This window comes from Mustelus asterias, chromosome 1, assembly GCF_964213995.1.
Source record: "Mustelus asterias chromosome 1, sMusAst1.hap1.1, whole genome shotgun sequence".
Lineage (NCBI taxonomy): Eukaryota > Metazoa > Chordata > Chondrichthyes > Carcharhiniformes > Triakidae > Mustelus > Mustelus asterias.
This window is the reverse complement of record NC_135801.1, coordinates 29,345,664-29,367,849: the sequence shown is the minus strand read 5'-3', so window position 1 is coordinate 29,367,849 and position 22,186 is coordinate 29,345,664. Positions and strand designations below refer to the sequence as shown.

The 22,186-nt window shown below is 45.3% G+C and overlaps 1 protein-coding gene across 1 annotated transcript in view; it reads right to left on the bottom strand.

The window, feature by feature from the left end:
* Window positions 1-22,186, bottom strand: part of LOC144492625 (interleukin-15-like) — a 61,664-nt gene that overhangs the window by 5,782 nt on the left and 33,696 nt on the right. The window contains exons 3-7 of the mRNA XM_078210850.1: window positions 9,576-9,681; window positions 9,454-9,480; window positions 7,050-7,082; window positions 4,648-4,680; window positions 771-911 (exon numbers count right to left, since the gene is read on the bottom strand). Of these exons, the coding sequence (XP_078066976.1) occupies window positions 771-911; window positions 4,648-4,680; window positions 7,050-7,082; window positions 9,454-9,480; window positions 9,576-9,681 (340 nt within the window). The remainder of the gene's footprint in view (window positions 1-770; window positions 912-4,647; window positions 4,681-7,049; window positions 7,083-9,453; window positions 9,481-9,575; window positions 9,682-22,186) is intronic.

Sequence of the window (22,186 nt, the reverse complement as noted above, 5' to 3'; positions counted from 1 at the left end):
GGCCTCCTTCTGTACTAAAGGGATTTTATTCTATGACACAGAGTGAAAAAAAATCCCAGACCTAGGTTCTTCCAGGAAACCACGAGACTCTGTACAAAATGACTTCAGAAATGAAAGAACATTAAAAAAAGCAGGAGGAAGAGGAGAGATGACACAGATAGATAAACTTTGCAACCTGATGCGTGAAAGGACAAGTAAATTTCTATTTTCTATTATTGACTCAGTCAAATTTTCCTTCAGTAGGTCAGTTATATATTCGACCTAGTGAATTGATGACAAAATGGTCAACTATCAGAAAATCCGCTATACAATGCGCATTGCATTTATTTTGTGCACATATGGTAGCCTGAATCTAAATTTGTCAGGCAGCTGTCTGCTAAATTTCTGACTAAAGAACCTATTTATAATTTCGTTAGCAATATCAAACAGAGAAAATTCCCTCTGCTCTTCCTTGGCACCATTTCAAAGAGGGGTAAAACATTCAGTTCTTTAATGAATCTGAAAGCAGTCTCAATCAAATCACTCTGGGATTACGTCCCCGTGAGGTAGATTAAGGGAAAGAAAATGGCGCTGCTTATTTGCCTACTAGACATGTGAGGGATTCGATAAATGTTCATCAATTCCTCTGCCTGACTAATCCCCGGGTAACTTGAAGAGATTTGCACAACAGATGTTCTATCGTGAAGATAACACACAGGTACCAGTTATTCAAATGGTTCCTCCCCTCGCCAAGGCCAAAATGTTTAATATGGTATTAAAACGCTACTTACCCGGGTAAATTTAGATAATCCTTTTGCATCTCTATCCAGCCTTTCATGGTTTGTGAATTTGAAAGAATCAAATGAAAATTCACGGTACAAAACTTTCAGTTCTTCAATGAAGCAATTGAAAGCAGTTTCAAAACAGTCTCTCTGGAGGAAAAAGAAAGCAGATTAAATATTACTTCATCATGCCCCTCACACTCTCTTCACCGCTCTCCTCATATCCTCCCACTCCCCTTGTTGCTCGCTCCCAAAGCCCCTTTACTTCCCCTTTTCCTCTCTGCCATCTATTCCAGATGTGGAGATGCCGGTGTTGGACTGGGGTAAACACAGTAAGAAGTTTAACAACACCAGGTTAAAGTCCAACAGGTTTATTTGGTAGCAAAAGCCACACAAGCTTTCGGAGCTCTAAGCCCCTTCTTCAGGTGAGTGGGAATTCTGTTCACAAACAGAGCTTATAAAGACACAGACTCAATTTACATGAATAATGGTTGGAATGCGAATACTTACAGCTAATCAAGTCTTTAAGAAACAAAACAATGGGAGTGGAGAGAGCATCAAGACAGGCTAAAAAGATGTGTATTGTCTCCAGACAAGACAGCCAGTGAAACTCTGCAGGTCCAGGCAACTGTGGGGGTTACAAATAGTGTGACATGAACCCAATATCCCGGTTGACGCCGTCCTCGTGTGTGTGGAACTTGGCTATCAGTTTCTGCTCAGCGACTCTGCGCCGTGTTGGAGAACGCTTACCCGAATATCAGAGGCCGAATGCCCGTGACCACTGAAGTGCTCCCCAACAGGAAGAGAACAGTCTTGCCTGGTGATTGTCAAACGGTGTTCATTCATCCGTTGTCGCAGCGTCTGCATAGTTTCCCCAATGTACCACGCCTCGGGACACCCTTTCCTGCAGCGTATCAGGTAGATGTTGGCCGAGTTGCAAGCATATGTACCGTGTACCTGGTGGATGGTGTTCTCACGTGAGATGATGGCATCTGTGTCGATGATCCGGCACGTCTTGCAGAGATTGCTGTGGCAGTGTTGTGTGGTGTTGTGGTCACTGTTCTCCTGAAGGCTGGGTAGTTTGCTGCGGACAATGGTCTGTTTGAGGTTGTGCGGTTGTTTGAAGGCAAGAAGTTGGGGTGCGGGGATGGCCTTGGCGACATGTTCGTCTTCATCAATGACATGTTGAAGGCTCCGGAGGAGATGCCGTAGCTTCTCCGCTCCGGGGAAGTACTGGACAACGAAGGGTACTCTGTCCACTGTGTCCCGTGTTTGTCTTCTGAGGAGGTCGGTGCGGTTTTTCGCTGTGGCGCGTTGGAACTGTTGATCAATGAGTCGAGCGCTATATCCTGTTCTTATGAGGGCATCTTTCAGCGTCTGGAGGTGTCTGTTGCGATCCTCCTCATCCGAGCAGATCCTGTGTATACGGAGTGCTTGTCCGTAGGGGATGGCTTCTTTAACGTGTTTAGGGTGGAAGCTGGAGAAGTGGAGCATTGTGAGGTTATCCGTGGGCTTGCGGTACAGTGAGGTGCTGAGGTGACCGTCCTTTATGGAGATGCGTGTGTCCAAGAATGCAACCGATTCCGGAGAGTAGTCCATGGTGACTCTGATGGTGGGATGGAACTTGTTGATGTCGTCATAGAGTTGTTTCAGTGATTGTTCACCATGAGTCCAAAGGAAGAAAATGTCATCGATGTATCTTGTGTATAGCGTCGGTTGAAGGTCCCGTGCGGTGAAGAAGCCTTGTTCGAACCTGTGCATGAAGATGTTGGCACATTGAGGTGCGAATTTGGTCCCCATGGCTGTTCCGTGTGTCTGGATGAAGAACTCGTTGTTGAAGGTGAAGATATTGTGGTCCAGGATGAAGTGGATGAGTTGTAAAATTGCATCTGGAAACTGGCAGTTGTCGGCGCTGAGCACTGAGGCCGTTGCAGCAATGCCATCGTCATGGGGGATGCTGGTGTAGAGTGCCGAGACATCCATTGTGACGAGGAGTGCTCCTGGTTCAACTGCTCCATGTGTGCCGAGTTTCTGTAGGAAGTCCGTAGTGTCGCGACAAAAGCTGGGGGTTCTTTGTACAATGGGTTTCAGGATGCCCTCGACATAGCCGGAGAGGTTCTCGCACAGGGTCCCATTGCCCTGTCAAGATGTTACAGGCTCTGACACTGCATCCGTGTAACGTTCAGGAAGACCTCCCCCAACTATGCAGACTTGTTTTAAATATCCGCCTCCTGTAACCTATAGTTTCCTTCGGTGTTACAGAATCAAATATTAAAATTCGTCGTGACAATATTTAACAGGGAATAATTGGGGAATGTCCCCCTTCAACTTGCCAATTTTCCCTTTCTTCTCCTAAATAAAACGGTGGCACAGTGGTTTGCACTGCTGCCTCTCAGCGCCAGGGTCCCGGGTTCGATTCCGGACTTGGGTCACTGTCTGTGTGGAGTCTGCACATTCTGCCCGTGTCTACATGGGTTTTCCTCTGGGAGCTCCAGTTTCCTCCCACAGTGAGAAAGACATGCTGGTTAGGTGCATTGGCCATGCTAAATTCTCCCTTAGTTTACCCAAACAGGCACTAGAGTGCAGCAACTAAGGGATTTTCACAGTAACTTCATTGTCTACTTGTGACACTAATAAATAACTTGAAACTAAAGGCACAGATCCCTATAGTTCCACATGTATGGCACCTCACTCAATTCCTCATGTGAATATTCTGCTTTTCTTGCCCATTCAAATAATGGGAGTATTGCTGCAGATTTCCACTCTCCCACATTTTGTGTTGAATTATGAGCCAGACTAGTTTCAATGTGGAGAATCACTAAATATTTCTTTTGACATAAAATCAGTCAATGTTCCTAAATTAAGTTTAGATGCACTCAACAGTGTGTTAGGTAGTGGGAGGTTCAAGAGATCAACCCTTTCTGCTAACGTTATGCACAACACTACATTATAAATGTGCTGTCAAAAGGTCCTGCCACAGACAGCTTCAGGAGATGCACAATAGTATACATGAGTTATAATTAATCCTACCCGCTAGCAGAAATTGCCAATGCCCTTCTCTTGGCAGCAGTATGTTGGAAACTAGAGGGCGTTACAGTCGAGGAATCTATTTGCAGTCCTGGATGCTGATACCAGATCTGCCAAATTGATCACTGGCCAGGGTGGCATATTTTCATAGAATCCATACAATGCAGAAGGAGGCTATTCGGCCCACTGAGCCTGCACCGTCTCTCTGGCAGGGTATCTTACCCAGGCTCTCCCCCCAGCCCCTTCCTCGTGACCCCACACATTCACCATGGCTAATTATTCTAACTGATACATCCCGGGACACTAAGGGCAATTTACCATAATCAATTCACCTAACCTGCATATCTTTGGACTGTAGAATGAAGAGATTACAGGTGGACTGAGAGAGGATATCCGGAGCACCTGAAGGAAACCTATGCAGACACAGGGAGAATGTGCAAACTCCACACAGGCAGTCACCCAAGGCTGGATCAAATCTGGGTCCCTGGCGCTGTGAGGCAGTAGTTCTAACCACTGTGCATTCTATTTAAGAACACGTGGAACACTTCAATGAAATGACCAACCAACAGTTTAAGAGGGAAGGGATCTGACTTTCCAGTGTGTGATATGAAGAGGTTACAGATTATAGATCTCTATCACAGCCTGTTCAATTTTAAATACGTACATAGGAACTCACCCTACAACCCAGCGTCCCATCATTCACACATAGCTGGAGAGAAAGCCAAAGTTATAGCTACAGCCTCCTAGTTCACAGGAATCTGTGATCAATTCAATTATCCAGCTAGGCAATAGACTACTCAATCTTTTAACTTATCTAATTAGCACAGAAAATTATGGCATGCCAGTACTTAATACTTACAGATACCTGTTCGGGCGTGTACAACCTTAATTCCTAAAAGAAAAAAATGTGTTTTGATGAAAATAGAAGGCAGTTATTCTTCCATATGCAAATACATAGTAATGGCTACTTCAACAGCTTTTGTAAAAGAATGGTTTTGTTGAATGAAACAGGATAGATTGTGGAGTTGGACATTGAGAGCACAGACAGTGAAGAAAGATAACCAGTCAATGTGGTTGACTCTTAACTGCCCTTTGAAATGACATGCCTTGGTTCAAGGGCAATTAGGGACGGGCAACACATTCCATAAAAGAATAAAAAAACTTCTCTCCTCATTCTAACCACATACAGCAGATGTAATAAATGCATTAATTATCCGACAAACACACGCACGCACAGGCACACAGTTGATTTCCCATTACAATCATCACAAGTAGGAGGAAGTGGATTTGTTGCAACATTTCTCTTGTAGCTGAGACAAAGTGGTTTGTCGGGAAGTTTATGACTTTGTAAAAACCTTGTGGGAAGATTGTGTAAGTAGTTAAATGGATGAAGGAGGTGAAGCACTGGGAGTACTGAGTAGTTGGAACCTAATGGGTATTTTGGTAGGGATTGTTAGCACTTAAGGAGTATAGTGAGGGAGAAAACTAACTAATGATTCTCCAATTAGTATTCAAGGAGTATTTAGATCCGTAGTAGTAATCAATTCAGTGGGTGGCATTGGGGAATTTGAATTTTGGAGCAGGAAATCATTAAGGAGACAGTGATAAATTGAAAGTGAAATCTGTGTAAGGTAGTTAAGTGGGTCAGCGAAAATGGTAGGTAATTTTCAATAATAGGGATTGGAATATAGTCAGGCGTTTAGGGCTGATGTGAAGAAACAGAAGGATATAGGAAGCAGAATTCTGGCATCATTGTTTGATGGGTGTGTGACTGAAATAAATGATGTGAATTGATAATTTATAGAAGCTAAATTGTTAATTTAAATTCAGGTCATTTTAAAGTTTCTTAGCATTGGAGTTTTTGGAGCTCGCAAAAGTGCTCAGAGAAGGGTGCCATTGCTGCAAAGAATACAAGCATGTCAGAAAGTGGGAAAGGAGAAAGCAGGGATTACAGGAACATAAGCATTGGTAATGGACAAAAGGAGGATTAAATAGTCAGATCGCCATTGGGAACCCCAGAGTTATAAAATCCACTTATCATTTGTAACAAATTTCAACAAAACTAACCAATTCATTCATTTTCATACTTTTCTTTTAGGACCTGGCTCCACTAAAATAAACTCTTAAAACTTCTTTGGACCTCTGAGCAAGGAGAAGGATAGTTGCATCAATAGTTCCTTCCCATGTTATATTCAACTGTCTTTTGTTTGCCCTATTTTACTTTTTGTTTATTACCCTCACTTCTCTGCTCTTGTTAATCTTACTCCTTACTTACAACTTTGCACCAATCCTGGCTATCTTTTCCACTATAGATTTCTTGCTCGGATTTTCCGCTCCTGTTTTTCTCAGGTTGCTTTGCGATGGGAGCGAGAAATCTTACGAGAAGCCCAAATCACATTTCACGCTGCCTTAAACGTGTCACTCAATTGTCCCCTCCCCCTGCCAGTGATGTAGCAGGTTTTCCAACATTGGACAACTCGCATTCATGAGGAAACTTCATTGTTTCCATACATTAGCATCTAATAATAAGGCCTCTATGCTTGAATCATCCTATAAAAGGGCAAACTGGGGTGAAACCCAACTGGTCTCCCAAGGTGTGCAGCTGGGAGGGACTCAGGTGAGTGCGTCATTCAGGGGCGGAAAGAGGGTTATGCTCAGGCACTGCTCCCTGGTCACCTGGACAGTGCCAGAGGATGGTGTTGGGGGCGTTTTCCTGGTGAACTATTGTGCACCGGGACGGCCTTTAAAAATGATGCCCTGATCTTTGTGAAATTAAGCTGCTGGTGGGGCAAGATCACAGTCCATCCTGCCAGCATTATGTTGTGGGATCTGCCCTTTGAGGTTTTTGAGCCTGAGTTCCACCACCATTGTTGCTGGCAGCTTCAATGCTGCTTTTCCCCACCCTCTACTGGCTTCTGCCAATATCTGTGAAGATCTTGTCCTCTCTGCCCACATTTATAATGAAAACTGTTATGTACGTTTATCCCACTGTAACTGCACTCACTCTGGAAAGAATGTAATTACAATGTGACAGGTACTATTATGAATGCCAACAGCAGAATTTGTGCACGCATTCACCCACCCACCATCTACAAAGCTCCCTAATAATCAATTGGAATTAGAGAGGAGGCTGATGCTAGAACAGGAGCAACATATGGACTATATGAACAGTTTTATATTCCATTAGGTAACAAACTGCACAGTGAAGGGTTCAACCTTTCAGCTGTCTTAATTGTTCAGAAAAGTCTGTCAAATACTTACTGGTACATTTTTATGAGCATTCACAAGTGATTCCTAAAAAGAAAGAGAGAGATATTAGTGTCTGTAACAAATTTTAGTTTTGTGGCAGTTTCTTTATCTTCATATATAGGTTCAAGGATGTATGTAGATTATTGCTGAATAAAGAGATATGTCGGAATCTTTCATCTTGCACTCATCAGGAAACTTCAGTATAAAGGGAAAACAACAATGTATACTGAATAAGAAACTTTCAACGTGCAAGATGAAAAGCTTTGATATGCCTCTTTTTTTCAAACAATACTTAAATTCTGTAGTACCAACCGACTAGATGTATGTAAATTGAGCAGACTTGGAAGAGTCAGCAATCAGTTGGAACCATCTCCCTCTACATGTTTAACATATAAAGGGACTACTCTGTTCATAGGGTGGACGTGGAGAGGATGTTTCCCCTAGTGGGAGAGACTAGAATTCGAGGACACAACCTCAGAGTGAAGGGATGCTCCTTTAAAACTGAGATGAGGAGGAATTTCTTCAGCCAGAGGGCGGTGAATCTGTGGAACTCATTGCCACAGAAGGCTGTGCAGGCCAGGTCATTGAGTGTCTTTAAGACAAAGTTAGATAGGTTCTTGATCAATAAGGGGACCAAGGGTTATGGGGAAAAGGCAGGAAAATGGGGATGAGAATCATATCAGACATGATTTAATAGCGGAGCAGACTCCATGGGCCGAAGGGCCTAATTCTGCTCCTATATCCTGTGGTCTAACAGTGTTCCTCAACACTTCAATGTACAAGGATTCTGTGATTTACCCCTCAGTTGTTGGCTTCAGGGGCGACAGAGATTGAGGAAACTTAAACATACCAAGTGAGTAAGATGCAAGGTGCAACAAGAAAAAGGATGATTGACTTAATTTCACATACAGTAGCTAAAGAAGATCCGAATTGCTATCAGCGAATTAACAGCCTCCCTCAATAATTCACACTCATGAGCAAATGCATCATCCCAATACAGTGCAAAATTCTGGAAATTTCAAGAATTAAACCCGCTCTGGAGAATAAAAGGCATGATGTGGAGATGCCGATAAAAGGCGACAGAGCACTTATCAGCTTGAATCGGAGAATTGCACTTTTTCCTAGCAAACTGCCAATAGAATACTCTTCAATTCAGCTAATCTATTTTTTGGATCTGGGTTGGTCCCTGGTCCTGAAATTAGCCTAGTATGACAATAAAACTAATTTTTGTTTGCTCTATATAATCTGAGATCTCGATACAATCAGCACACAAGCAGATACTGCGGGTAAAAGTTTAACAATATGGGCTATTTTATGCAGTGGGTAGTGAGTATTTCACGACAGTGGGTTGAGACACGGAGAAGGGTGCCAAGCCTCATGCCAGACGGTGGCGGGTTCAAATTTGTAGTATATTTGCATGCCTCAAATATTTATTAGCATAAAACATGTTTTTAATTACGTCAAGGTAAAGTCAGCAAAGCAAGTGAGTGCGGTGGCACAGGGTATATGTTGGTGGGCACCAGTCAATTGTGTGCAAGATCACATGTGGGGGTAGGGCCTGGGTGGGATTGTGGCCAGTGCAGACTCGATGGGCCGAATGGCCTCCTTCTGCACTGTAGGGTTTCTATGATTCTATGATCAGAGGTTTCCCTCATTTAACACTACGACATAAGCAAGGGGAGCGGGAGAATGGCAGCTTGCATGGAGGCTCGGGACCGGTGAAGGTGAGTCAGTGGTATGGTGGGGAATGGGTGTACAGTGGGGTCGGTGGCATGGAGGAGTGGAAGAACCATCCAAGGAAGGATCAGGGTGGGGACGGGGGGGTCGGAAGAGCATTCCAGAGAGATCACAGGGGCATGGAGAAGTGAAGTGGGAAGGGCCTGGCATCCTGGGTATGGTGGGGGAGAACAGTCAGGCAGTCAAGATGAGAAAGTGAGGGACCTAAAGGGCAGAGTCAGAAATGTCCAAGTGTGTGTCCATCCCTGGGTATTGGCTGGCAGAGTTCTTATAAGACTTTGAGTTCACGTGCAACATTTGTATTATCCACACTGAGTGACAATTTTCCCCAAATTACAGAGTGTTGGATCAGGTGAGGAAAAACCGTGTGAAACTCGCCGGGTTCACAGCCACCTTTTCTCACCCTGATTCAACAACATTCTGTGAAATTTCAAACTGCTATTGAGGGTCACACAGCCAGCTGGGAGGATGGGGCCTAAACTTGGCAGCAATGCAAGGATTCGGGGTGCTGTTTTTAAAGGATGCCCCTGTGCCGAAGTTAAATTACAGGCCCCCCTCCCACAGGCATCGAGAACCCTCCCCCAAGCAAAGGGGCAGCCTCCACAAAACCCCCACATGCATTGTGTATGTTGAGTCAACATTAGCCTTTCTTAGTTTAAGATTGGAGGGCCACACTTACAGCTTTCTGCTTTTTCCCCACTTGATCCTAAGAAAGAAATAAAAAATATCTTTCAATAAAATGAAAATAATTTTGCATTGAATGACACATTAAATGCTTTTAGAAATACATTGAATACTAACTTGCATACTTCTCACTACTTGTGACATTTCCGACAACGCTGCCAGCGATGTTTTACTTGTATAGTCAGCTGCAGCGTCAGCTGTTGGTAGACACAGAGCAAGATTGCTGGCAATGAAGGGGAAGAAAAAAACACATATTATTTTTCACACACCATTTCAAGATGATAATTCTGCTAAACCTTATAAAGACCTTGAACGTGGCAGTGTATAAATTGTCCTGTACAACTCTGGTTTGACTTTACACTTCACACTATTACAAGTTAATCATGTACAGATATATTGAAGTCATTATTCTCCACACCTCTCACTACTGACAAACTTGAAAACATTCTGAACACATTCTCTGACTCATGGGTAGAAGTTCCGCCAAAAATGTCTACATCTAAATGTTATATATTTCTGATTTAGATTTCAAATTATATTCTTGGATGGAACAATCTCTATAAGAAATGACCAATGGGAATGGGAATTGCAATGGGAATTCAAATGTTGGTATTTGCATTTTTGATTAGTTAACAATAAAACGATGTGTAGGCTAGGTAGATTGGCTGTGCTAAATAGCCATCAAGTGTCCCAAGATGTGTAGGTTAGGGAGATTAGCCATGGAAAATGCATGGGATAACGGGGATGGTGGGGGGGGAGGCCTCGGTAAGATGCTCTGTTGCAGCCCCTTCTGCACTGTAAGGATTTTATGATTCTATGTGATCTCAATACTTGCAATTATTTTGACCCTTTTGTGCACTTTTTGATAATGGGGCAAGACGTAAAAGCACAGTGATTGAGGGCTTTTGATTGCTTACTTCCTTGGTTACTGCTCATTGGTTACCTGCCACAATGATATCTTTCATATGGGTGAAAATGCTAGTCTTTAACAGCATGGAAAGACCTGTAATATAGTATAGACAGGGAAGACGTTGTATTCAGTTTGATTAGGCCAATTGACTGCTTGCTCCAGGCCAGAGGAAATCAAGCCAAAACAACAACAATCAACATTAACAGGCCATGTCACTCGAAAGGGCATCCAGCAATGTTCTGGACAGTGAGCCAAATCATCTCATCGAGTGAATCAACATTGAGGAACTACTACTGGGAAAAGAAAAAACCGCAGAAGTCACATGAAGATATGGTGAGACGGCGGCAGAGTGGTTAGCACTGCTGCCTCACAGCGCTAGGGACCCAGGTTCGATTCCGGCCTTGGGTGACTGTCTGTGTAGAGTTTGCATGTTCTCCCCGTGTCGGCGTGGGTTTTGTCCAGGAATTAGGGAGTGCAGAGTGGTGGGGCTAGTTAAATTAGCCAAATAAAATAGCCAAATGGCATCCTTCTGTGCTATAACCTATAATTCTATGGAAAGGAGTGTTTGGCTCAATGTTATGGAAAGTTGTCCCATCCAAAGCTTGACAAAGGATTGTGGTTTTGGACAGGGGTTGGAAAAATCATTCATGTTTATTTTATCTATTTTTTGTTAATTATCTCTCCTTATGCCTCTACCCATCTACTCCCATAAAATATTGATCCCTGCTGTTCAGCTAATTTACAATGAGCACGTCTGTACTGGGTATCAGAGTGGCAAACAATTAGTTATATATTGCTCTTAACTTATTAACAAAGCAAATAATTGATTCTATAATATTTTATAATACAGCATGAGTAATAGGAGCTGGAGTAGGTCATTTGCCCCTTCAAGCCTGCTCCATCATTGAACAAGTTCTTGGCTTTCTGCATTTATTCCCCTATCCCTTAATTCCCTTGGTACCCAAGAAACTATCAATCTCTGTCTTGAATATACTCAACAACTGAGCATCTGGGTTAGAGAAGTCCAATGATTCACAGCCCTTAGAATGCAGAAATGTCTCCTCATTTCAGTCCTAAAAAGGCTGATCCCTTATCCTGACAATTACCGTGTTTAGATTCCCTAGCCAGGAGAAACATTTTCTCAGCATCTACTCTGTCAAACCCCTTAGGAAGGTGGCACAGTGGTTAGCACTGCTGCTTCACAGTCCCAGGGACCCAGGTTCAATTCTGGCCTCGGGTCACTGTCTGTGTGGAGATTGTATGTTCTCCCCATCTCTTCACGGGTTTCCTCCGGGTGCTCCGGTTTCCTTCCACAGTCCAAAGATCTGCAGGTTAGGTGGATTGGCCATGCTAAATTATCCCTTAGTGTCCAAAGGTTAGGGGGATTAGCGGGATAAACATGGGGGGTTACAGGAATAGGTTCTGGGTGGGATGCTCTGTCAGAGAGTCAATACAGACTCGATGGGCCAAATGGCCTCCATCTGCCCTGTAGGGATTCTATGTTTTTTCACTGGATTACCTCTCATTCTTCTAAACTCCAGAGAACATAGGTCTCTTCTATTCAATCTCATCATATCGGACAAATCCCTCAATTGGAACCAGTCTAGTGAACCCTTGTTGCACTCCCTCTGATGCAAGTATATCCTTGCTTAGTAAAGGAGAACAGAACCACACACTGAACTTCAGGAGTTGCTGTAATGATGTCTTGTATAATTGTAGTAAGTTATATTCTAATCCCTTTGCAACAAGAGCTAACATACTTCACGCTACAGTTAAGAAAGCCCATCAATGCCTCTACTTTTTCAGGAGGCTAAGGAAATGTCCACTACGACTCTCACCAATTTACCATAGAAAGCATCCCATCTGCCTGAATCACAGCTTGGTATGGCTCCTGCTCTGACCAAGACCGCAAGAAACTACAAAGGGTTGTGAAAGTAGCCCAGTCCATCACTCAAACCAACCTCCCATTCATTGACTCCATCTACACTTCCCGCTGCCTCAGAAAAGCAGCCAGCATACTCAAGGACCCCACGCACCCCGGACATTCTCTCGTCTACCTTCTTCCTTCATGAAAAAGATACAAACGTCTGAGATGACATACCAACCCACTCAAGAAAAGCAGGGGGTGAGGCCTATTCCTGCTCAAGAGGTCGGTAGGAAAGTGCTGAATGGACCACTGCGCATGTACTGATCTGTCAGTGTGGAGATTGGTACATGTGCATTGACCACTCCCTGCACCCCCACCCCCCCCGCCCCATTGCTGGCCACCCGATCACTGGCCTTCCCCCTTCACTGCAACCCCTTCTGATGGCTGGCCTTTCCAATCCATCCCCACCCTCCCTCCCCCCCCTCTTGATCGCTGATCTACCAGATCCCCCTCCCCCAATTCCCCCTCCCCAATGGCCAGCCCTGACACCCCCCCCCCCTCCCTTCCCCACCCAGCACGACTCGGGCCACGATTACCAGCCCCGATCGCCCTCCTCCCTCCCTCTCCCACCAATTTCACTTGTAGAGTGGCAGCGGGTCTCTCCTCCCCACCAGCACCAATCGCCCTCCCCCCCCCCCCCCCCCAGCCCCCAGTCAGTATGCCCCACCCCCTCTGGCCCTGCTCCCTTGGCATCCCCCTCCCATCCCCCCCCCCCAACCCCAATCTCCTGGGGTCACTGTCCTCACCAGCGTTGTAAGGACATCTGTTCGCCTTTACTGGGAAGTTGTAAAACCCGCTGGTGGGAACCACACCCAGCAGGAGTGGAGAGAGACTAGCGGGCCTGGAGAATACCATCCCGGGCCCGCTAATCATATGGAAATGTCAATTTCCATGACATTTCCCTATGATAATTTGATAATCCGGTTTCCAGTGTGGAGCTGATTGCACTAAAGAAAAGGCGTCCAGGAGACTCGCGACTGGCGTCCCCTTGCAAAAGGCCTCCCGCTGTTGTCTCCCGGCTCACTTCACTTCTCAAGCAGCATGGCAGGCCGGGAGAATCCAGGCCCATATCTCTTATATGTGTTTACTTTGTTCTGATAACACATCGAACTGTGTTTTCTGGAGCTCAATATTTCCAAACCAGATAAACAAGCCAATAAAATGAAAATTACTGGAGGCATGAAAATTCCACAAACTGAACACATCAGGTCTGTCCGACGATTAAAATTCCAGATAAAATATCACTAACATCTGAAGATTAATTACGTGTCAAGCTCAACTTTAGAATACACCATCTGAAATTCATGTCTTTTAGGCAACAACCAACAGAGACCATTGATCAATTTATATATGGATGCAAAGACAAGAGGCTTTACAGCAGCAGAGTTAGGCTGACAGAATAACTGAGGCTCATGATAGCATCTCTCCCAATAAAGCACTCCAAAAAGAACTCTTGAACCAAGCCAAAGGTTACCATGTAAGCAGTATTACAAAGAGGATACAAGTACAAAGCCTTAGACTCCAAAGGCTTTGCGTAATTCATTCACCATTGGCCAACACATGCAAGTGTAAAAATGTGGGCAATGCAGCCTCATACATGCACCCAGAAAATGCCCAGCTTTTAATGGTGCATGCAAGGCATGGGGCATCAGAAGAGCTTAGAACCAGCAATGCAGAAAGCAATGGCCAGAGCAAGTGGTTCAATGTCATAAGAAGCTACAAATAGAGGCCAGATGTGTACAGCATTCTAACAAACAAGTGCATGCACCAAACAGTTGTGATGACAATATCCACAAAACGTGTAGCCAAGTTATACGGTCAGATGATGATGACCAGTGACACACAATGTTAACCAACGTTCAGCACAGTGAAAATCAAGGAATGTATTGGCACGGTGGTACCAGCAGAAGCCTTTGCCCCTGTCCAGATTATGTGCCCACAGATGAAGGGTTAATGTAATCTATATGCAAAACTGATTACCGGAGAAGGTACTAACCTCCTGCCTCTTCTCACACTGAAATGTACATACCCACAGAAGTGCCGAGTGATGGTTCAATCTACTAATGCCAAACTCACCATGTACAATGACTCAGAGATTCCATCCCTGGAGAGACAGTGGTGCAGTGGTATTGTCACTGGACTAGTAATCCAGAGACCCAGGGTAATGCTGTTGGGGATTCAGGTTTGAATCCCACCACAGCAGATGGTGACATTTGAATTCAATGAAAATCTGGAATTAAATGTTTATGGGCGGCACAATGATTAGCTCTGCTGCCTCACAGCTCCAGGGACCCGAGTTCAATTCCCGGCTTGGGTCACTGTCTGTGTGGAGTTTGCACGTTCTCCCAGTGTCTATGTGGGTTTCCTCCGGGTGCTCCGGTTTCCTCCCACAGTCCAAAGATGTGCGGGTTAGGTGCATTAGCCATGCTAAATTGTCCCTTAGTATTCCGGGGTGCATAGGTTAGAGGGAGTAGTGGGGTAAATACATGGAGTTACGGGGATAAGGCCCAGGTGGGAATGTTGTTGGTGCAGACTTGATGGGCCAAATGGCCTCCTTCTGCACTGTAGGGTATCCATGATCAATTACACTCCGGTATTGCTGCAAAACCCACCCTAGGTACCCTGGATTTTTTATATTGTAGTCATCACAGGTTGTAATCGCAGGACTACCAGTGCGCAAGGACCTATCCTTGGTCACCATCCGTGTATCGTCAAGACAATGACAAGGACCACAGACCACAAGGAGAACCAGCGTAAACCCGGTGTTTACACTGGGAGATGATCACCCAACTCTACAGCACAGGTCATCAGCCATCAGGCTACATGACCTGTATAGCCATTCCAAACTTCATACAGTGGAACCAATTGCAACCGAGTTGCTATTCAGCGAACAAGTGTGGCTAACCCTCCGCAATCATCTTGTTGATACTCCCAGGAGCACAAGTCTCTGAAACATGTTGGCAGTTTGCTTAACCATCCAGCTTTATCATAGAATCTCCACAGTACAGAGGAGGCCATTCGGCCCATCGAGCCTGTACCGACCACAATCCCACCCAGGCCCTATTCCCGCAACCCCACACATTTACCCTGCTAATCCCCTTAACACTAGGGTCAATTTAGCATGGCCAATCAACCTAACCCGCACATCTTTGGACTGTGGGAGGAAACCGGGGCACCCGGAGGAAACCCACGCAGACAGGGGGAGAAAGTGCAAACTTCACACAGACAGTGACCCAAGGCTGGAATTGAACCTGGCGCTGTGAGGCAGCAGTGCTAACCACTGTGCCGCCCTTTAGTTATGGTGATCCTTGCTGGGGGCTGTGTATACTTTCAGAATGGTGGTTAGGGTTGCTTTATTTGTGTTGTCTCTTAGACCATGTTCCAGTCGCATCACTTGAAAAAACAGGCGAAGATGAAAGATGCCCGTTACTGGCAAGCAACCAACAAATTATACAACCCAAACATCCATCAGAATGTTCAAAGACAAATCCAACTGATGGCACATGGAATCCAGCAGGAATCATCAGAAAACAGCCAGAACCAAGATGGTATCAGGTACAAACACCAAATGGTATGACAGGGTGACAAATTAAACCAAATCAGGACAAGACCAGAACCAGAAATACCCAGTAACTCTATTGTGAGTAGAACACAGTCTAAGATGTAACACAAATAAAACAACCCTAACCAGCATTCTAGAAACATGCAGCAGCCTCCCACAAAGTTCTCCATAACTAAAGCTGGATGGGTTAAACAAATCACGCGATACTTTGTAGAAACCTGTAAGTTTAATGTTCTGTGATATAGAGTACATTCAGTCAAAATGTTACTTCCCCTTGTTTTCATGCAAATACTTTGATTCTCTAAGGGTGAGGCTTTAGTTAGTAAAAAGGGGAATGAGTTATGATGTGCACATACCTTTAAGGAATGTATTATGAACTACTGCCGCTGACACAGGATATGATCCGGCAGTCCCATGACCCTGCAAGCAGCAGCAGTGGAGGTGAGACTGTTAGAGGGTCTCCCAGTTAACAGTACTTGTGTATAGTCTTAACTCCAAATAAAGTACCCACACGGCACAGTGGTTAGCACTGCTGCCTCAACGGCGCCAGGGACCTGGATTAAATTCTGGCCTCGGTGACTGTGTAGAGTCTGCGCGTTCTCCCCGTGTCTCTGTAAATTTCCTCCGGTTGCTCCGGTTTCCTCCCACACTCCAAAGATGTACGGGTTAAGTGGATTGGCCATGCTAAATTGACCTTAGTGTCAGGGGATTACCCGGGTAAATATGTGGGGTTACGGCGATAGAGCCTGGGTGGCATTATTATTGGTGCAGACTCAATGGGCTGAATGGCCTCTTTCTGTATTAGGGATTCTATTTTTTCTCAATTCTTGTGTATGATTGGTATGTTTACAACTAAAAGAGGAATGCAACACCCTCATGATTCTGAGCACTTGAACCTCCTCTATTCCGTGGAAAACAACCTCAACTTCTCCAATCTACCATGTAACTGAAGTCCCTTTTGTTCCGGGAATCATTCTCATCAATTTTTTCTGCACCCTCTCTGAAACTTTCACATCTTCCCAAAAGCGTGCTGCCCAAAATTAGGCACAATGGTTGGAATTCTCTGGCTGTTCGCCCCCTGCTGCAGATTTCCCGGTGACGTGGGATGGCTTCAAAAGGAATTCCCATTGACAGCAGCGGGACCAAGAGATCCCACCGGTGAATGGTACGCCACCCCATGCCACTGAGAAAAACGCTGCGGGAAGGCCTGAGAATCTCGCTCAATATTCCAGTTTTTCCAGAACTTCCTTACTCTTGTACTCTAAGCCCCTATTTTAGAAATAGGGATCTTGAATGTCTTTTTAACCACTTTCTCAAATTGTCCTGCCACCCTTCAACATACACGCCCAGTTATCTCTGTCCTGCACTTGGGGTGGTACCCTTTAGTTCACATTGCCTCTGCTCATTCTCCCTACCAAAAATAGTAACTTCACACTTCTCGAAATAAAGATCACCTGTCTTTTATGTCCTCAATCACTATCCTCCTCACGGTACTCCCAAGTGTGCGTCAACTGAAAATTTTGAAATTGTGCCCAGTATACAAGGGAAAGCGGTAGATGTGGTTTATATGGATTTTAGCAAGGTGTTCGATAAGGTCCCCCATGCAAGGCTTCTAGAAAAAGTGAGAGGGCATGGGATCCAAGGGGCTGCTGCCCTGTGGATCCAGTACTGGCTTGCCCAAAGGAGGCAGAGAGTGGGTATAGATGGCTCTTTTTCTAAATGGAGGTTGGTCACCAGTGGTGTGTCCCAGCGATCTGTTCATAGAATCACAGAAACCCTACAGTGCAGAAGGAGGCCATTCGGCCCATCGAGTCTGCACCACTGTTCTGGGACCCTTGCTGTTTGTCATTTTCATAAATGACCTGGATGAGGAAGCAGAGGGATGGGTTGGTAAGTTTGCCGACGACACGAAGGTTGGTGGGGTTGTGGATAGTCTGGAGGGATGTCAGAAGTTACAGAGGGACATACATAGGATGCAAGACTGGGCGGAGAAGTGGCAGATGGACTTCAACCCAGATAAATGCGTAGTGGTCCATTTTGGCAGGTCAAATGGGATGAAGGAGTACAATATAAAGGGAAAGACTCTTAGTACTGTAGAGGATCAGAAGGACCTTGGGGTCCGGGTCCATAGGACTCTAAAATCGGCCCTGCAAGTGGAGGAGGTGGTTAAGAAGGCGTATGGTGTGCTGGCCTTTATCAATCGAGGGATTGAGTTTAGGAGTCCGGGGATAATGATGCAGCTATATAAGACCCTCGTCAGACCCCACTTGGAGTACTGTGCTCAGTTCTGGTCGCCTCATTACAGGAAGGATGTGGAAAAGATTGAAAGGGTGCAGAGGAGATTTACAAGGATGTTGCCTGGGTTGAGTGGCATGCCTTATGAGGATAGGCTGAGGGAGCTCGGTCTTTTCTCCTTGGAGAGACGTAGGATGAGAGGAGACCTAATAGAGATATATAAGATGTTGAGAGGCATAGATCGGGTGGACTCTCAGAGGCTTTTTCCCAGGGTGGAGATGGCTGCTACAAGAGGACACAGGTTTAAGGTGCTAGGGGGTAGGTACAGGGGAAATGTTAGGGGGAAGTTTTTCACACAGAGGGTGGTGGGCGAGTGGAATCGGCTGCCATCAGTGGTGGTGGAGGCAAACTCAATAGGGTCTTTTAAGAGACTCCTGGATGAGTACATGGGACTTAATAGGATGGAGGGTTATAGGTAAGCCTAAAAGGTAGGGATATGTTCGGCACAACTTGTGGGGCCGAAGGGCCTGTTTTGTGCTGTAGTTTTTCTATGTTTCTATACCCAGGTTTAGGCCATTAATAAATATGAAGGAAAGCAGTGGTCGTGAGAAACTTCACTGTGTACATTCCTTCAGTCTAAAAAAACAACTACTTATCACTACTCTCTGCTTCCTGTCATCTAGCCAATTTCATATCCATGCTGCCATTATCTCCCTAACTCCGCGGACTTCAAAGAACTGACAAGTTTATTAAATGTCTAAAAAGACCCATAAACACCGCTCCAACCACACTACCCTCACCAACCCTGTTATCTATCAAGAGTTCAAACAAGTTAAATATAATTAGCAAACCCACATTGGCTCCTCTTACTTAATCCCTATATGTCCATTGTTAATATTCACAGAATCACAGAAATCCCACGGTGCAGAGAGAGGCCACTCGGCCCATCAAGTTTGCACCGACATCAATCCCACCCAGACCCCATCCCCATATATTTACCCCGCTAATCCCTGTAACCTACGCATCCCGGGACACTAAGGGGCGATTTAGCTTGGCCAATCAACCTAACCCGCACATCTTTGGACTGTGGGAGGAAACTGGAGGAAACCCACGCAGACACAGGGAGAATGTGCAAACGCCACACAGACAGTGACCCAAGTCAGGAATCGAACCCAGGTCCCTGGAGCTGCAAAGCAGCAGTCCTAACCACTGTGCCACCCGATATATTGTCCCAGATCATCAGTTCTCGAAGCTTCCCCATCCTTGAGGTCTGTCGTTTCTGACTTCATCCTTTGAATCTATTCGGAATAGAGTTGCAGTTCTCAGGTTTTCTGGTACCACCTCCATATCTCAGGCAGAACACAAGATAATAGTTTAGTTTATTTATTACTATCACAAGTAGGCTTGCAATGACGTTACTGTGAAAATCCCCTCGTCGCCACAATCCGGCACCTGTTCAGGTACACTAAGGGTCAATTTAGCATGGCCAATCCACTTAACCAGCACGTCTTTCGGACTGTCGGAGGAAACCGGAGCACCCGGCGGAAACCCTCGTAGAGACGGGGAGAACGTGCAGACTCCGCACAGACAGTGACCCAAGCTGGGACTCGAACCCGGGTCCCTGGCGTTGTAAGGCAGCAGTGCTAACCACTGTGCCACATGCCAGGTCCTCCACAATTTCTATCCTTAATTTCTTCAATCTCAGATGCACCCAAGCTGATTCTTACTAATTTTATGTAGAGCTAGTTTTTCCAGTAGCTCCTCTAATCAGTTATTAGCCTGTCCAGTATCTCAACTAAAAGTTCTTTTCACTATAACTTGGCAGCATTGTTGTCCTTGGGAAAGACAGATGCAAAATACTTATTTAGTACATCAGTTAGGCCCTGTGCCTACATCTGTAAGCCTTTTTCTGCTTCAGAGTTGCCCCCCCCTTCTTAAATAAGTATATCAATACTAAAAGGATATTAAGATTTTTGGATTCCCTATTCATGTTAGAACGTAAGAACTAGGAGCAGAAGTAGACTATCTGGCCCCTCGAGCCTGCTCCGCCATTCAATAACCTAATGTCTGATCTTTTTATGGACTCAGCTCCACTTACCCGCCCGCTCACCATAACCCTTAATTCCTTTACTGTTCAAAATTTATCTATCCTTGCCTTAAAAACATTCAATGAGGTAGCCTCAACTGCTTCACTGGGCAGGGAATTCCACAGATTCACAACCCTTTGTGTGAAGAAGTTCCTCCTCAACTCAGTCCTAAATCTGCTTCCACTTATTTTAAGGCCATGCCCCCGGTTCTAATTTCACCCGCCAGTGGAAACAACTTCCCTGCTTCTATCTTATCTATTCTCTTCATAATCTTATATGTTTCGATAAGATCTCACCTCATTCTTCTGAATTCCAATGAGTATAGCCCCAGTCTACTCAGTCTCTCCTCATAAACCAACCCTCTCAACTCCGGAATCAACCTGGTGAATCTCCTCTGCACCCCCTCCAGTGCCAGTATATCCTTTCTCAAGTAAGGAGACCAAAACTGTACCCAGTACTCCAGGTGTGGCCTCACTAGCACCTCATACAGCTGCAACATAACCTCACTGTTTTTAAACTATATCCCTCTAGCAATAAAGGACAAAATTCCATTTGCCTTCTTAATTATCTGCTGCACCTGCAAATCAACTCCTTGAGATTCCTGCACAAGGACACCCAGGTCCCTCTGCACAGCAGCATGCTGCAATATTTTACCATTTAAATAATAGTCCATTTTGCTGTTATTCCTATCAAAATGGATGACCTCACATTTACCAACATTGTACTCCATCTGCCAGACCCTTGCCCACTTACTTAGACTATCTATATCCCTTTGCAGACTTTCAGCGTCCTCTGCACACTTTGCTTTGCCACCCATCTTAGTGTCATCTGCAAATTTTGACACACTACACTTAGTCCCCAACTCCAAATCCTCTATGTAAATTGTAACTGTTCTTCGAAATGTGACTAAACACATTGACGAAGGGAAGGCGGTAGATGTGGTTTATATGGATTTTAGCAAGGCATTCGATAAGGTCCCCCATGCAAGGCTTCTAGAAAAAGTGAGAGGGCATGGGATCCAAGGGGCTGCTGCCCTGTGGATCCAGAACTGGCTTGCCCAAAGGAGGCAGAGAGTGGGTATAAATGGGTCTTTTTCTAAATGGAGGTTGGTCACCAGTGGTGTGTCCCAAGGATCTGTTCTGGGACCCTTGCTGTTTGTCATTTTCATAAATGACCTGGATGAGGAAGCAGAGGGATGGGTTGGTAAGTTTGCCGACGACACGAAGGTTGGTGGGGTTGTGGATAGTCTGGAGGGATGTCAGAAGTTACAGAGGGACATACATAGGATGCAAGACTGGGCGGAGAAGTGGCAGATGGACTTCAACCCAGATAAATGCGTCGTGGTCCATTTTGGCAGGTCAAATGGGATGAAGGAGTACAATATAAAGGGAAAGACTCTTAGTACGGTAGAGGATCAGAAGGACCTTAGGGTCCGGGTCCATAGGACTCTAAAATCGTCCCCGCAGGTGGAGGAGGCGGTTAGGAAGGCGTATGGTGTGCTGGCCTTTATCAATCGAGGGATTGAGTTTAGGAGTCCGGGGATAATGATGTAGCTATATAAGACCCTCGTCAGACCCCACTTGGAGTACTGTGCTCAGTTCTGGTCGCCTCACTATAGGAAGGATGTGGAAAAGATTGAAAGGGTGCAGAGGAGATTTACAAGGATGTTGCCTGGATTGAGTGGCATGCCTTATGAGGATAGGCTGAGGGAGCTCGGTCTTTTCTCCTTGGAGAGACGAAGGATGAGAGGAGACCTAATAGAGGTGTATAAGATGTTGAGAGGCATAGATCGGGTGGACTCTCAGGGGCTTTTTCCCAGGGTGGAAATGTCTGCTACGAGAGGACACAGGTTTAAGGTGCTGGGGGGTAGGTACGGGGAGATGTTTGGGGTAAGTTTTTCACACAGAGGGTGGTGGGCGAGTGGAATCGGCTGCTGTCAGTGGTGGTGGAGGCAAACTCAATAGGGTCTTTTAAGAGACTCCTGAATGAGTACATGGGACTTAATAG